Source organism: Agelaius tricolor, unplaced genomic scaffold (genome assembly GCF_023055355.1).
Source record: "Agelaius tricolor isolate 1412-34295 unplaced genomic scaffold, bAgeTri1.0.p SCAF_33, whole genome shotgun sequence".
In the NCBI taxonomy this organism is placed as follows: domain Eukaryota; kingdom Metazoa; phylum Chordata; class Aves; order Passeriformes; family Icteridae; genus Agelaius; species Agelaius tricolor.
The window spans coordinates 5,729,722-5,745,105 of record NW_027269293.1 but is presented as its reverse complement, the minus strand read 5'-3'; the positions used below and the strand labels follow the sequence as shown (position 1 = coordinate 5,745,105).

Here is a 15,384-nt window from a genome sequence, read left to right as displayed (position 1 = left end):
AATGCAAGTTCCATTTGTATTCCTGCTGCCTTTTACAAGGTGGCCAATGCTTTGCAATGGCCAGATGCCATGTAGCTAGGAATGGCTTCTGTGGGGATGAGGCTATACCTCAGTCCCTTGGTGGGGCAGCTGAAAGTCACTGCTGTCAAGGGGGAGCAGGCTGGATGGTGTGGCTGGAGAAGCCAGGGGACATTGCCTCTTTGGCCAGCACCAGGAGGCTGGATGAACTCTGCCCAATTGTCACTCTGTACCAGTGGGGTCCTGGGCTGTCCAGCCATAAAGAGCTTCCAGAGAGAGGCTAAAGCACAAACCAGCATCTCAGTGGAGCTTGTGAGGACCTCAGACTTCAGACAAATGTTTGAAGCTGGTCCTCATTTCTAGCTTGGTATGTTCTTGCCCCGCCCCATACCTCTCCCTGACCCAGTATGTTGGTTTGGCACAGCCTGGTTTTTGGTAGCAAAGGGTGGAGGGTTGGGGAGGGGAACACAGGGGTAGCTTCTGTGACAAGCTGCTAGAAGCTTCACCATGTCTGACAGAGCCAATCTCTGATGGCTCTGAAGATGGACATTCTGCTGGCCCAATTACAGATGTTGGTAACACCTCTGTGATGACATATTTGAGAAGATAATCAACACAGCACACACAGAGCTTTTTTCAGGGATAGTGAAGCACCGCCACTGGGGCCATCACTGGCGTAGCATGTAGCAATGCACTGCTGTAGCTGCTGCCATCTTGGTGCGGCCCGCGGTGAGCCTTGCCTCCCTGGCCACTCCTAGCCAGCTGTGTCATGGGCAGAAGGGCAGGGGCAGCAGCTTCCCCTTCCCATTGCCCTGCAGGAGGAGAGGCATTGAATGGTGCCAGCGCCGCAGCAGCCGCCACTGCCCGTGCAATGGCAGCAGAGCCGCATGGCTGGCAGCAGAAGCATGACGAGTGATTCCCAACGTGGAACCTAGACGAGATCAACTTCTCAGCGCTGCAGGATCCTGCAGGAATCTTTGAATTCATGGGATTTGTTGGCAGTGGTACCTACAAGCAGTAGCTCCTCTTCTAGTCAGAGAAGAGAGGAAGTGAGGACTCATGAGGGAAAACAACATGGAGGCACCAAGATCAGTGGTAAAGAAAGAGGGGGAAGAAGTGCTCCAAGTGTCAGAGCCAAGATTCCTCTGCAAGCTGTAGTGAGGACTGTGGTGAAACAAACTGTCTACTTGTAATGCATGAAGTCCACGGGGGAATGAAGAGAGCCACTTGTAGCTCATGGGAAAAGTGCTCACACTGGAGCGGGTAGATGCCAGAGAAAGCCATGATCCAGTGGGAGACCCAAATAGAGAGAAGGGGCCCCAGCTTCCAGAGATAGAGAGAGAGAGAGCCCTTGCTTCCAAACTAGAGCAGCCTATCCTTAAGGGACTGCACCCCTTGGATGAGTGACCCACACCACAACAGTTTTGGGATGATTGCCCATGGGAGGGACCCCATGGCATAGCAGACAAAAGACTCCTCTCCCTGAATGAACAGAAGATATTAAGTGATGAACTCACCAAAACCCCCACACCCTGTTTCCCTGTGCTCTTGGTGGGTAGGAGGGAGGGTCTGGGGGGAAAAAAGGTGCACTTGCTTTACTTCTCATTATCCTCCTCTGACTCTGTTAATAAAAAATTTAATTTGTCCCTTTAAATTTAAACCTTTTGCCCTTAGAGTGTTTTTCTCCTAGTTTTTATCTCAACTCATGAGCCCTTCATTAATTGTTTTCCCTCTCCTTTGCCCAACTGTAGCAGGAGGGTAAGCGAACGACTCTTGTGGGTGCCTGGCATTTGGCCAGTGTCAAACCATGACGCCCGGGCATGGTGCTGGGAGCCCAGGCAGGAGCAGTCCTCCAGGGCCAGCATGCAGCTCTTTGCTGTTCAGGAACATCGCACAGGAGAAGGGGTTGCCAGTATGAGCCTTTGGGTAACCTGACTGTGAAGGGGAGGTTGGAGGGGAAGATGGGTTGAGATGCTCAGTCTGCAGCATGGACAAGAGACATGGGCAGCACTTACAGCCAGTGAAGGGGACAATTGCTGCAAACTGCTGTGCCCTGCGCAGGTGGACTCACATAGGTGCTGCAGAGGAAGGAGGTAGGCATATCTGCAGAGGCAGAGTGCCTGTATGAAGGATCCTCCACCATTTTGGCACAAGCTTTCCTGCAGCCTCATGGTGACGTGGGCTCATTTACCTGAGCAGCCCCAGGTGCTTCTTGTAAGAGAAGCTGTTTGGACACTGCCTGCCCAGGCTGAGTCCCACTGAGCAATGGTAAATATCTTACTCACCCCAAGAGGGCCTTGAGTGGCCATGGTGGAGGCAAGAAGAGCTCCTCTTCATTCTCCAGTCAGTGACACCATTCCAGAGGAGCAGCTGTGTGTGAGCTGGCTCTCAGCTGTGCTATTTGCTTTTACCATACACCACCAGGCAGCTACAAAGCAGTTTTCATGACTGAGCTCATGACACAACATGGTTAACAAAAGCTTAGAATTCTAATATTTCTTGCTCCTTGTTAACATGGATGGATGCCCACACTTTATCCTTGCAGACTAGGAGCATCTGCAGTGTCTGGGGCATACCTGTGACCTTCTGCAGGACAGGCAGCAGCCACTGGTCACTGAGGTACTGAAGCCAAAGGAAGTCAGAAAAGCAGCAAGAATGATGCAAAGGTTGAGGAAGATAGGGGAACTGCAAAGGGGAGGTCCTTCCTAGAGTGAGTTCATTCAGACAAAGACTCACCAATATGCCAAGGACTGCAGGGACAACCTGGCAAGACTGTTTCCTGGGAAGATAAAAGTAATGGGGTATCCATCTTCCAATAAGATGTTGGTCCTTCCTTGTATATATATATATATATATATATATATATATATATATCCCAACAGCAGAGTCCTGTAGAAAGCAAATGTTGCTATTTCTTTTACATGAGAAGGTATTTTTTACAAGAACTAAAAGGAAAATTGGTCATGAATTGGCTGGTGTGTCCAGGGTGCTACCTGTCATTGACACCGAAGGAGAAACGTGCAGGGTGAGAAGGAGAAAACTAGATGAAAAAGTAAATGAAATTCAAGAGATTTGTGCAACAATAGAGCAAAAGTAAAGGGCTCAGTAGTCCCAGTGCCCATGGGTGGCCCACAGAAGTATGGATTCTTCACACAGAATTATCTCCTGGGAGTCCTAGTTATGAAGCCAAATATATCCTGAGGCTGGCTGAGCACCTCTAGGCACTACACTGGAAGGTGCCCAGGTACTACAGTGGAAGGACTCCCGGCTCCTTGCCAGATGTAAGGTGAGGGTATTCTCCCCACTGGCCTCAGGCCAGCCCTCCAGACCCTGCCACAAGTTGGGATGGCCACTGAACCAGAACAGCCAGGGATATCCAAACATATTTGCTTAGCAGGGGTAGAGAGGGAAAATAGTGATTTATGTTCTGCAACATGCAAACTTGCCAGGCTTGAGCAGATCTGAGCTTCTGCTTCTCCAGGCCCGGTCAGATCAATACTGGCACAGATGAGAAGATGCACATTTCTAGCCATTTGCACTATGACTCCTGCAAGTGGAGGCTCATCTACACGATGTCCAGCATGCATCATTGACTTAACTTTTTATTGGTTTTTAAGTTAAATTGTCAGTATAAACTGTCAATGGCCTTACTGGCCATGTAGCCTCAAACTGATCTCTCTGCCTTTCTCCATTCTGAGACCATTTAAGTGTCTGCAATTTTCGAGCATTCCCTGACTTCCCACTCCAAACATGCTATAAAAATGCAAACCCAAGCAACAGCTGCATCATGGTTTATCAACTGCTTCCTTATTACCCAGCAAATACCAGATTATTTCCATGTTTAAAGCTGAGCATGAGTCTCACATGTCAGACAGGTGTTTTCAGGTAGACTGTTCTCCAAGATAATTGCCAAATTGGTGCTAGACCTCAAGCAGTCCTTAAGGATGTGGCCACATGTGTCATGGGGTTGCACACACGTGCACTGGTCTGGGGATAATCTCTGTTAATGGTGTGAGTAAATCCCCACAGATGGATGATCATTTATGATGGGAGTATCACAGATCTATCCACACTGCTGGGAGAGATAGATGTGGACACCATGCCTGTGAAACTGGGGCAATATTTCCTGGTATACTGAAGGAGAACTGGCCTGGTCTCCTTGGCACACAGGAAGGATTGTCAGTGAATCCATGCCACTTGTTAGTTCTCTACAGTTTGGGAAGCCCAACACCTTGATCACAGCAGGTGTTTTTCTGGATTCCATAGGGTTATACCTTTTGCACTTGAAGAAGCTCAGAGGTTCAGTCAGAACAGGCCCAGCCTTAATTTCCTGCACTTGGGCAGATTATCCACCGAGTGAGGACACCCACCCAGCCCCCGAGCAGTGGCCCTGATCTTTCCAGGGCACAATTTTCTGCATGCCAGCCTGTCACACTACACTACATAGGGCCATGCTGAAGCTGATCTTTTTTGTACATTCAAACTTTCTCCAGACAGTATAAAACAAACTAAATTCTACAAATCTATGCTATTCTCATACTCAGAACTGGGGTTTAACAGTGCAGAGGAAGCCTGGAAATATCACTATCAAATAAAAGCTTTTCCTCATTTGCTGTAGCTTCTGCCCATTTAGTCCATCCAAGCAAATCTCTCATGGCTGCTCAAAACATCTGATTCTTGAACCTGCCCATCTACATGCATTCTCATGGTAAAGAAAGAAGTGATGTGATGCTGCTAGCCTTCAAAATTCAGTACAGAGCACAGGCTGCAGGAGGGTGGGGTAGGGCACAGTCTCTCCTGACTGTACCAAACTCAAGACAGCAATGGCTTCCTGCTGCAGGTTCATGGTTAGCTGGGGCTGTTTAGGGACATGCAGCTCCAACACAAGTGTTAACTGAGGCAGTGCTCCAGCACTTCACTGTTGTCTCCAGCTGTAGACTGGAAAAACATTTTCCCATGAGACAGATGTATTGACAGCCCCTAAAAGGGCTCCAAGAGAGATGGAGAGGGACTTTGGACAAGGGCGTGGACAAAGGGGAATGGCTTTCCACTGCCAGAGGGCAGGGTTAGATGGGATATTGAGAAGAAATTCTTCCCTGTGAGGGTGGTGAGGCCCTAGTACAGGTTGTCTAGAGCAGCTGTGGCTGCCCCATCCCTGGAAGTGTCCCAGGCCAGGCTAGACAGGGCTTGGAGCAGCCTTTGGAAGGTAAAAGATGTCCTTGGCCATGGCAAGCAGATGGAACAAGAAGAGCTTTAGGGTCCCTTCCAGTCCAAACCCAAATCAATCTGTGATTCTATTACTCTGTGACATGAAAGCCAGGTTCAAAGAGCTACTCCATGAAACTCTAAACATACAGACATTAACTGAAAAATCTTCATAGTCATCTTAGTTTTGTTGCAAGATCATTATAAAGCTTAATGAATTATCCTTTGTAAAATACTTTGAGATCTTGGGTGGAGCACACTTTGGAGTTGCAGAAAGCATTCCTTTCATCTCCTTGATTAATCATGCAATATATCCAAGAGAGACTGATCCCATGCACATACCTTGTTATCTCCCTAGGCCTGTCTTCTTCCTTCTCACATATGTTTTACTCTGCAAACTTTACCTTTGACAGAACCTCTGGCTTAAGTAATCAGCACTCCCAAATACATGTAGCATGTTACAGTGCATGATGGGATAAGGAGATAATTCTCTTTCAAAGTGGAATCAAAGGTTTGTACTTTGACCTTTCTGCACTAAAAACTGAACTCCGGTGGGAGCTGGTTTGTTTGTTTAATAGCAGAAGACAAATATTTCTCTCCATTGAGACCATGACAAAAGCTGGCAAGACATGAAGAACAGAACAGGTTACTGCAGCTGCTGGAGGAAAATATGTAAATAACTCTATGGTGGTGGGCACCTAGCCAGCTGCAGTTGGGCCGAGGATATGGAAATTAAGCACCAAATGGTTGTCTTGAAAAAAATGCTGGGTTTGTTTTCTTTAGCAGATGAGTGCCAGGCTTTATATAATAACAATGCAGGGGTGTGAGCATTGCATGCTCCCCTCCCACAGCTCCACTGGCATAGCAATGATTTAAGGGATTCTTGGAGCAGAGCTGGGATTGCTCCTGGCTGATAATGCAAGCTTTTTGAAATCAGAGGAACTGTATTCAGAGCCAGCCCCCACCCTCCTTCACTGTCCTCTCCAAACTGTCGAATGGCTAAATGATGAGGGGCTGGCACAGGAAATGAGGGAAGTTGAACTCCACAGGTTGCTGAGAATTGGGGCTACCCTAACAATTGGATTACTGGAAGTCTAATGAGAATAGAATCCAGCTCTGTTGTGAATAACAAAACTCACTGTGTTAGAGATTATTGGCCTAATATTTCATTAAAAGTGATGTGAATAATCCCTTCCTTCATTTTAGAATAATGTTACTCTTTATCTCTTTTGACAGCAGCTGCTCTGCACAAGGCATGCCCATGGTCTGCTCCAAAGGCTGACACAATCTGGAAGGAAGCAGTGGCATTTTTCTACCTGGACAGCTCATCTGTTTTCAGTGGTGCTTTCATGGTATTCAGCTGCCAAGAAATCTGTTTTCCTGTAAGTTTGGAAGAATTCTTGAATCCTGGGGAGACCCAGACCCAGCCCCAAGCACAGCCCCAGCCCCAAGCACAGATCCAGCCCCAGCCCCAAGCACAGCCCCAGCCCCAAGCACAGCCCCAGCCCCAGCCCCAGCCCCAGCCCCAGGCACAGCCCCAGCCCCAGCCCCAGCCCCAAGCACAGCCCCAGCCCCAAGCACAGCCCCAGCCCCAGCCCCAGCCCCAGGCACAGCCCCAGCCCCAGCCCCAGGCACAGCCCCAGCCCCAGCCCCAAGCACAGCCCCAGCCCCAAGCACAGCCCCAGCCCCAGCCCCAAGCACAGCCCCAGCCCCAGCCCCAGTCCCGGCCTCTCTCGGCGCTTTCCCCTTTGGTGCAGTTCCGGGCACAGCCGGCAGGGGCGCCGGCGGCTCCCGGCCGGGCGGGGCAGGTGCGATGATTCCCCCGCGGCTGCAGGGGGCGCTGTGGCCCAGCCCGGCCGCCTCTCCACACGGCAGTGGCGGGGGGTCTGGATGGCGGAAAGGGGCTGCGGCAGGAGCCTCGGAGCGGTGGCTGGAACCGCAGGGACGAGCAGACTCCGGAGTAGCAAACGAAATGTAACAGAAACTCCGCAGCTGTAGCAGGGGCCGAGGGGTGTCCCGGCAGGCAGGGCTGCTGAGTTACAGGGCAGTGAAAAACCCGGAGCAGTGGCAGAGAAGCGGTGGGGCTGGGCAGGGGCCGCTCGGCTCCCGAGCACCGCCGGGAGAGGCTCCCTCGGAGCGGGAGGGGACTCGGGGATCCCGGGGTTTCCCCTGAGGCACCCGAGTAAATGGGGAGGGTCCTTTGTTAGTTGAGGCAGGTGTTAATAACGTCCCAGTTCAGTGGCTGCGGTCACGAGCAAAAGCATCACCCCACGGTAGAAGTAGAAGAAGCAGGACCGGGCTGGGCTCCCGCAGGGGCAGCGCATTCCCACCGCAGGCAGCAGCTCCAACCTTCCTCCAAATCCGAGAGAGCAAGCGAGCTTGCAGTTTCCTCGTCCCTTTCTTTTACCAGCCCGATTCCCACAGTATCTCTGCCCCTCCGAGAGAAACTTTTAGATAAGAGTAATGCAGCCAGATACCATTCTCTCCCCTGAGCTTGGCAATTTCTTTTGCCCTTCTTAAGTACCTGATCGTTATTGTTTCTTAGCAAAAAAAAAAAAAAAAAAAAAAAAAAAAAAAAAAAAAAAAAAAAAAAAAAAAGCGAGAGGGGGGAATTCCCTAAAAGAAAAGAAAAACCAAATAAAAACTCTAACCTATAACATGCTATTATAAACAAATCATGGAAAGTTGGGAGGCCCCTAACACTGACCCCTCAGCATCTTCTTTTGCCCCTTTTCTGTTGAAATGTTGGGAAATGTGTAATGTTTTTTTCAATTAAATTCTCATTTCTTTCTGATCACATGAGAACAGGGTCTGGTACCAGTACGAGTCTGAAGGGCCACACTTGGAAGTTACTCACCTTCCTGCCACAAAAGAGGGAACAATTCCAATCACAGACCAGAGTTCTCTCTGTCCAGACTTGGTTGGCACTTCCCCCAGCATGATACAGCTTGAATTCTGCCTCAGTAGGGAGGTAAATGCTGGCAAAAGAATATTATTTTTCAAAACTCCTGTCAAACAGTACATGCTGGATTCAGAAAAACCACACCCTTTACACGTTACAGCCTAATGTCTTGTCTTGAAAAAAGCCCTTGTCCTACAGTCAGTCTGCTGTTGGCTTAAGCCCACAGTTGTGTGCCATGTTCCTCTTTGCTCTTTTCTACATCTCAGTAAACTTCCTCGTAGTGCATGAGGAAGGTTTCATCCATGACTCATGGTATACCATTCATTTCTCTACTTGCTTTAGTGCTTTCTGTCCTGACACTGCTGGAAACTATTTTATTCAGTGAAAGATGAAATTCAGGAGTGGAACTCTGTGGTGAGATATGAGTACTTCTTCCAGACTTGGACTCATTGCTAGCAATTTTTTGAGCACTAATACTGAGGCCAGATTGAATTTGGACTGATAGGAAAATGTTATGTGATATATGTTCAATCCTTTCTCCTTCCTGAAATTAGTGACAATATCTGAGACAATCAATGAAACATTGTCTGGCTTTTTGAGTAAGGTGAAGAACATGAGGCAGAGGGGGAGTTAGGTGACTACAGGAAAGCTAGAAATAATCCTATTCAAGACATACAAATAAAGGAGTGTAAAATGAGAAATGGGAGAATGTGGCAGCAACTGCTGAGAAACAAAAGCAGTTAAGAAATAGCATTGGAAATCCTGTATCTTCAGATTTATGAAAATGTCAGAGTCATTATGAAATCCCAGATAGCATCAGAAAATTTGTTACACCCAAACGTACAGGAAACTGGTCAACGAATGAGAAGGTGCCCTGCATCAAAAGGTACACAAGGTTTCCCTTTGTCTTTATTACGTACTAGAAGCAATTCCTTAATTTATCTGGTGGAAGAAATACTCCAGACCCAAACAGAGCCAATCTCTACTGTCTGTGTCTGACATCCCGAAAGTTTATTTTTATCCTATGCAGACAGTCAGAAATGTTGCAAGTGTCTTTGAGCTAGAACTTCAATACTGAACCCAGGGCTCTTCCAAGTTCCTGACTTTATATCAGGGTGGGATCTGTATCTGCAGCAGCTTCCTCCTCTGCTCCACTTTCCACAAAGGGAAAGCCTGGGAGAGTGGGCAAGGCAGAAGCTGCAGTGTACTCTTTTTTTTTTTTTTTTTTTTACATCTGTTTTCCTAGCCAGGTGAGGCTGACACATCCTTACACCATCCCTTTGTCAAACACTAAATTATTTTGTCTTGGGATAACAAATCCATTCTACCTGCTCAAAACAGGAGTTTATTGTAAAATTGTTTTGGGTAGCAAAGACCTGTCAAGGTCTCTAATGAAAAATTAATTGCTAAATATGAAGAGATGAGTCACCATATTGACTGTGGTTCAATACTAAATCCCTATCATAAGAGGGATCCAAGAGGACCAGTATTTAAACAGATGCCAAAACCACAACTGAAACTTGTGTTGCACTCCCTGGAAAACACAGCTGGTGAGCAGGCACTCAGCTTTTCCACTTCCCTTTCTTCCTTGATGCTTCCTCTCCCCATCTCACCCCCAAACCATTCTGTTCATTTTAGAAGAGAGGAAAAGTGAACATACATATTCTGTTAACAAGTGGAGATTGGTGTCAGGGGTGAAATTGTGCAAGTGTCCAGGTTACTGCTAAAGAAACGGACTTTCTAAAAAATGTAGAAAATATCAGGTATAATTATAGATGCATATTTCAGGAAGTATATTTTGATAAAAACCTTTACTTCAATACAGTTGATAGCAACACTATGAAAATACCCAGTAACACTAGAAGGAAAAAAAAAAAAACTAAACTAAACCAAACAAACAGAAAAAAAACCAAAAACAAAAAAGGGAACAAAACAAACAAAGAAACCCACACAAAAACCCGCAACCCAAAACCAAAAAAACACAAAAAAGCCAACCAACAACAAAAGAACCCCAAACCCCCCCCAAAAAAAAAAAAAAAAAAAAAATTCAAAGCACATAAACTCTTGAAACAAAGTTTCTAAGCCATTTTCTCAACTTCATGAACAAAGGGAATTAGGGAATTTACATCTCGTTTACATTATCAATCAAAATTAGGCAAAAAGCTTAAAAGAATTTCTAAAATATGAAAGATGCACAGATGATCGCATCAAATAACAAGAGAAGTGAGCTAACCCAAAAATGCTTACACAGTGGCTTTCATCATTCTTAAAATATTTTTTCCTGTCTTAACACAAACAGAGTTTATAGCTGGTCTTCCACAAATTTGCTAGTGTTGGAAACTGAATGTTAAAGAGAGAAAAAGTTCACTTTAAGTGCACTGCTTGATGCTCAGGGGTCTTTTTTTGGTTTGCTCGGGGGAAGACAATGCTGTTAGAGACGACACGGACTACGTGGGGCAGGAGAAGGGGTTGGGGTTGTGGCTGGAGCTGGTCCAGCAGCAGTTCGGTTACAGTTTGCAGACAGGCGCCAAAATTCAAAACACGCGCTGTACTGTACTGCAACTCCCGAGCGTGGCTGGAACAAAGCGCAGAGGCGGATGGGGCAGGATCCGACCTCCCTGCGAGCAGCGAGCACAGCACCCTGGGATTTGTAGTCTCTGCTCTCTGCTTCCTTTCCCGATTCGGGCAGAAAGCTGAATTTCACCCAAGTCACCCATCGTATCATCAGCTCTCACTGGCAGCGCCCTGCCGGCAACGACCCTCATGTGCTTTTCAGAAAGTGCACGGGGAGTGTTCTTGGTTCCATTTTAGCTGTCACTCACAAACACCCTCCGGGGAACCCACTGATACCCACAGCTCCACAGACTGGTGTGGAAATTCTCGGTAGGAGGCGAAGGTGTGAAGGGACACTCAGCGCTGTCCCGGGAGAGGAGATGCCCGGGCAGGTGGGACAGGCACTCTGCTGTCTCACACAGCCAGGACAAATAGTTTTGTACCAGATGGACATTTTGAGGCAAGCACATTCAGGTGAAAACCTGTGATTTATGCAGTGATTGCTAGAGAGACTTACAACTATTTGCCCACGTGGATATTAAGCATCCAGAATTCCTGGGTTTATTCCAAGGTTTTCCAGTTTGAGGTGTACTTGATACTAGGATTTCACATGAAGATCGTTTTAGCTCTATTTTGAGACCAAATAACTACTACCTACTTTCTCACACTGGGTCCCTAAGTTTTCACATTGTATTCTGTATTTTCTTGCTGTCTTTCTGGTTTCTCTATCCAGACCTATACTCCCACCTCTGCATAATGCTCTTGCTACTTTTTCTCTTTGCTCTTCATACAGATGACAGACTTTTCAGTCTGTTTTTTCAGCTTCTCCTTTTTCTCAGCCCTCCCTTCAGCTCCCTCAGCTGAAAGGCACAAGACCAGGAACAGCTTTTGGGAATGGTAATCTAGTTTATACTAGTTAATGTGCAAGAATTGACAGAATTTGAGGTTTTGGGGGAAAATACTGCTCCAAATATTCAGGAACAGAAAACTTCTCAGTGAATTTTAGTTTATACAAAGTTTGACTACGTAGCCAAAAAACATCTCTTTAGGCACTCCTAAAAATATCAACCAGGACGACCCTGGGGACGTCCAATCCATGTTTTCTCCATTTCAGCACAGATCTGGACCCTGGCCTGTGCAGAGCCGACAGCAAAGAAGGGCAACATCACACAGTGCACAGGCGGCTGTGGACGACATTTTAGGGAGCTACAGTGAAAACACACAAACCCACCCTTTCAGGGAACCCGTCAGCCCACAGGCCTGAGCCCCGCGCGGGATCCGGGCTGCTGCTCCGCCAGGAGCGGGTGAAGCTCAGTCCTGTTGGTGGCTCCGGTCTCTTCCGCAGTTGCCACCAAAACCTCTTCGCTTCAGAACTAGCCCCAGCCCGGTTCTGTCCTTGACACGCAGCCCGCACGGCACCCGCAATCCCCGATCGGGCGCAAAATGGCAGCCGCTGCTACCGCCCGCGGCCATCTTGGCGCCGGGACTGCATGTCCCAGGCGGCGCCGCGGCGCAAGGGGCCGCCCGCCCGCCATCTTAGCGCTCCCTCCCCCGGTGCGGCGGGATTGAATGAGTCGCTGCCCGCCCGCCCGCCAGCCCAGCGCCATGTCAGGCACTCCGAGCCGCGGCACTCCCGGCGGGACCCCGTTGTCGCCGACCCGCATCTCCCGGCTGCAGGAGAAGGAGGAACTGCGGCAGCTCAATGACCGCCTGGCCGTTTACATTGACCGTGTGCGGGCACTGGAGCTGGAGAACGATCGACTGCTGCTGAAGATATCGGAGAAGGAGGAGGTCACCACCCGGGAGGTACGGCCGGAGTTGGGGGCGAGCAGCGACTGTTCCTGTGGCGCCCCACGCCTCCGTCCCGGGGCGGGTCCGCGGCCCGGGACTCGCCCGGCCAGCTCCCGCCCGTTCCCCGCGCGGTGCGCTGTGGCGGCTCCGTGTGGCCGCCGCGCCATGCCCGTCCGCCGCGCGGGGAGCGGGGGCCGTGAAGACCCAGCACCTACCCGCGCGACCCCTCAGGGCGGCCGGGGGCTCTCTGGCCGCGGTGTCGCGCTGAGGGGCTACTGGCGACACACTGGAGGCGTCTGAGGTCGGGATTCGGCACGGGGAGGAGCCCGTGCCGGTGGCGGGAGCGGAGCGGGGCGGACACGGCGCTGCAGGCGGGACTGGCGGCTCCCGCGCCGGCCGGGCCGCAGCGCGAACCCGCTGCGGGTCCCTTGGCCGCGGGCGGGGCTCGGCCGGGGTCGCGTGCAGTCCGAGTCCTCCAATGCCCCGCGCCCACAGCACACGCGTACTCTGGTACCGGCTTGTTGAGTGTCCCCTACGGCCTCTGTCTTGACGGCTGATGCAGTGGGGTGGGAGATTTGAAAAGGTTTGGGCTGGCTTTGCCTCTGACCGTAGGAAATCTTTTACAGACTCCGTAAATACTCGGAATCAAGTCCGTGTAAGTGACTCTGATTTGTTTCCTCGAATTTTGGAAGCAAAACTGCTTGATTTTTTTCCTAAGCTTTGCTTTTCCCTGTTCTGTGGCGTCTGCTTTCCGCGGTACTCTCCTTCGCCTGTGGCGGAAGGATGTAGTCGGTGACACACTGGGGACAGTCCCGTCCTGGGCAAGCCCAAACCCCCTCAGCAAGGTGCGGTGTCCCACCACTGAGATGATGTTAAGGTGCTGTGGAAAGTCTATCAATAAACAGCCTGGACTGTCACTTCTGGGATGTGATGGATCGCTGTGCCACTGTGTAGCTTTTACATTTTGTTGTTCTTTTTCCTTTTTTCACCCCTTGAGATGCTGATTTGATGATACTCGGGGTGTTGGGAGGAGGATTTGATTTAATTTTGTTTAAGTAGAGCAGATGTTATAATGTCTTATTTGGGGATGGTTTGGAGTACGTGCAATCAGTGCATGTATGCCTAAACCAGAGTACCTTTAAAGTCCTTTTGTATCACTTAATGATACATTGAGACTTCCATGCTTTCAAAATCGCTAGCTATTTCTAAGCATGAAGCATAACTTACCGTGTGAAATCATGCTATAAACAAAATAAACACATCTAATTTAGGAAACTTCTAAGCTGTAGATCGCTGGAGTCTAGAAGGACTATCCCTTTGAAATGCAAGAGTGAGAATGTAATTCTATTGCTGGCAGGAGTAAGAGGACAAGCAGACAGCGTTGATATAATTTCATTGGACTTTTAACATGAGTTTAAAACAGTTTGTAACAGTGTACCGTTTGAGCAATTCTGAAAAGTATTCTGATGCAGTAATCAGAAAATAAACTTGCGAATGGGAGCCTTTTGGTTACTTTGAGCTTTCTGCCTCTGTTTTTTTTCATCCAGACTTCAAAAAGGTCTTAATCCTCAGACATAACAAACTTCTTCAGGATTTATCAAGCTCTTCTTTGGCACCGATGCTTTGGCTTGTCTCTGGACCACCTTTGCTAAATACTTTCCTCATCCCTTTAGGAAGGTTTATTTATTCTTTACATATGTCCACAGAAGGAAACTTTGTAGTTTTATTGTTTTAGTGCTGGGCAGTGGACATTGGTTTAGGACTGTGGAAGCAGTAAGCCTTCACAGAGTTGTCAGATTTTCTATTTACTTGAATGGGAGAATCCTGTCCTTTCACTTTTGGGACCAACCTAGTAAATTGGATTTTCTGCTGGCAATTCAGCAAATTCCAACAATTATTAACTGTTGGAATTTGCCTTCATAAAATGATTAGGCTTAGTGTGAAATAAGATATTAAATAAAAATAAACCCTCCAAATCCCACAACCTCCCCCCAAACAAACCCCAAAGCAGCTCTAACTTCTGCGTAGAAGCACAGTTAAACATAGTCCAGTGAAATTTGCATACTGTTCTCTCTGCAAAGAGAGAAAGATTTAAAGATTATTAAATCTTTATATATGTAAGCATCTAAGCTCTGCATGCTTATAGGAGACTATTTTCTTTTTCCACAGTGTTCAAAATGCAAATTCCCGTTTCTTGTCCTCAACTGTGTGTAAATTTAAGTCTGATCTTATTTACTATTTATAAAAGCTAATTGAATATTCTGTTATTTTTGGCTTTTCTTTGGTTATGGCAGAAGATGTCACCTGCCACTGTGGTAGGTGGTATCGTGCACATTGTGGGAAGCAGACAGGAAGCACTGCTCACCAATGGGCTATTGGTTACTACCTGAGACTTTTGCCTAGAGGGCAGATGATGGGGTCCATGATCAAAGGTGGATTTCTCAAAGTTAAGGACAGCTGTGGCAAGCAGTATACAGAACCATGGTTATCATGGTTAGAGAGATGTTTGTTCTTTGCTTGTCACTCAAGTATCCCACAGGGACCATACCTGAGCTGGCAGAGACTGTTACTTACTGACATGACATGTCCTGAGTAATGGGTGACCATTCCTGACACCCCCTGCCCCAACCCTGCGTGTCTGGGAACAGTTTTGCTCTGTGCTCAAAGTTCTGGTTTAGGGTAGTGTCTTCTGGATGAGAGAAGTTCTACTGATGCTGATCGGGCAAGGAGTGTAGTTATTGTTCTGCCAGAGATTCTTTAATCATCAGCTGATCAGGATGTTCTTTTTCCTCGTTGTTTCAACTACCAATTTGAACAAGATTGCAGAAAGCAGCTGTTTGTGTGGCAATCTCAGCATGGTCTTCGAACAATACAATTCCTGTTCTTTTTGATGAACACAGGGCTGCCATCTCTTA

General features: G+C 48.1%; 1 protein-coding gene across 1 annotated transcript in view; it reads left to right on the top strand.

Annotated features, from left to right (window-relative positions):
• The first annotated feature begins 12,213 nt into the window (after positions 1–12,213).
• The window catches only part of LMNB2 (lamin B2), a 36,489-nt gene continuing 33,318 nt past the window's right edge, over positions 12,214–15,384 (top strand). The window contains exon 1 of the mRNA XM_071452035.1: positions 12,214–12,484. Within this exon, the coding sequence (XP_071308136.1) occupies positions 12,248–12,484 (237 nt within the window). The 5' untranslated portion in view covers positions 12,214–12,247. The remainder of the gene's footprint in view (positions 12,485–15,384) is intronic.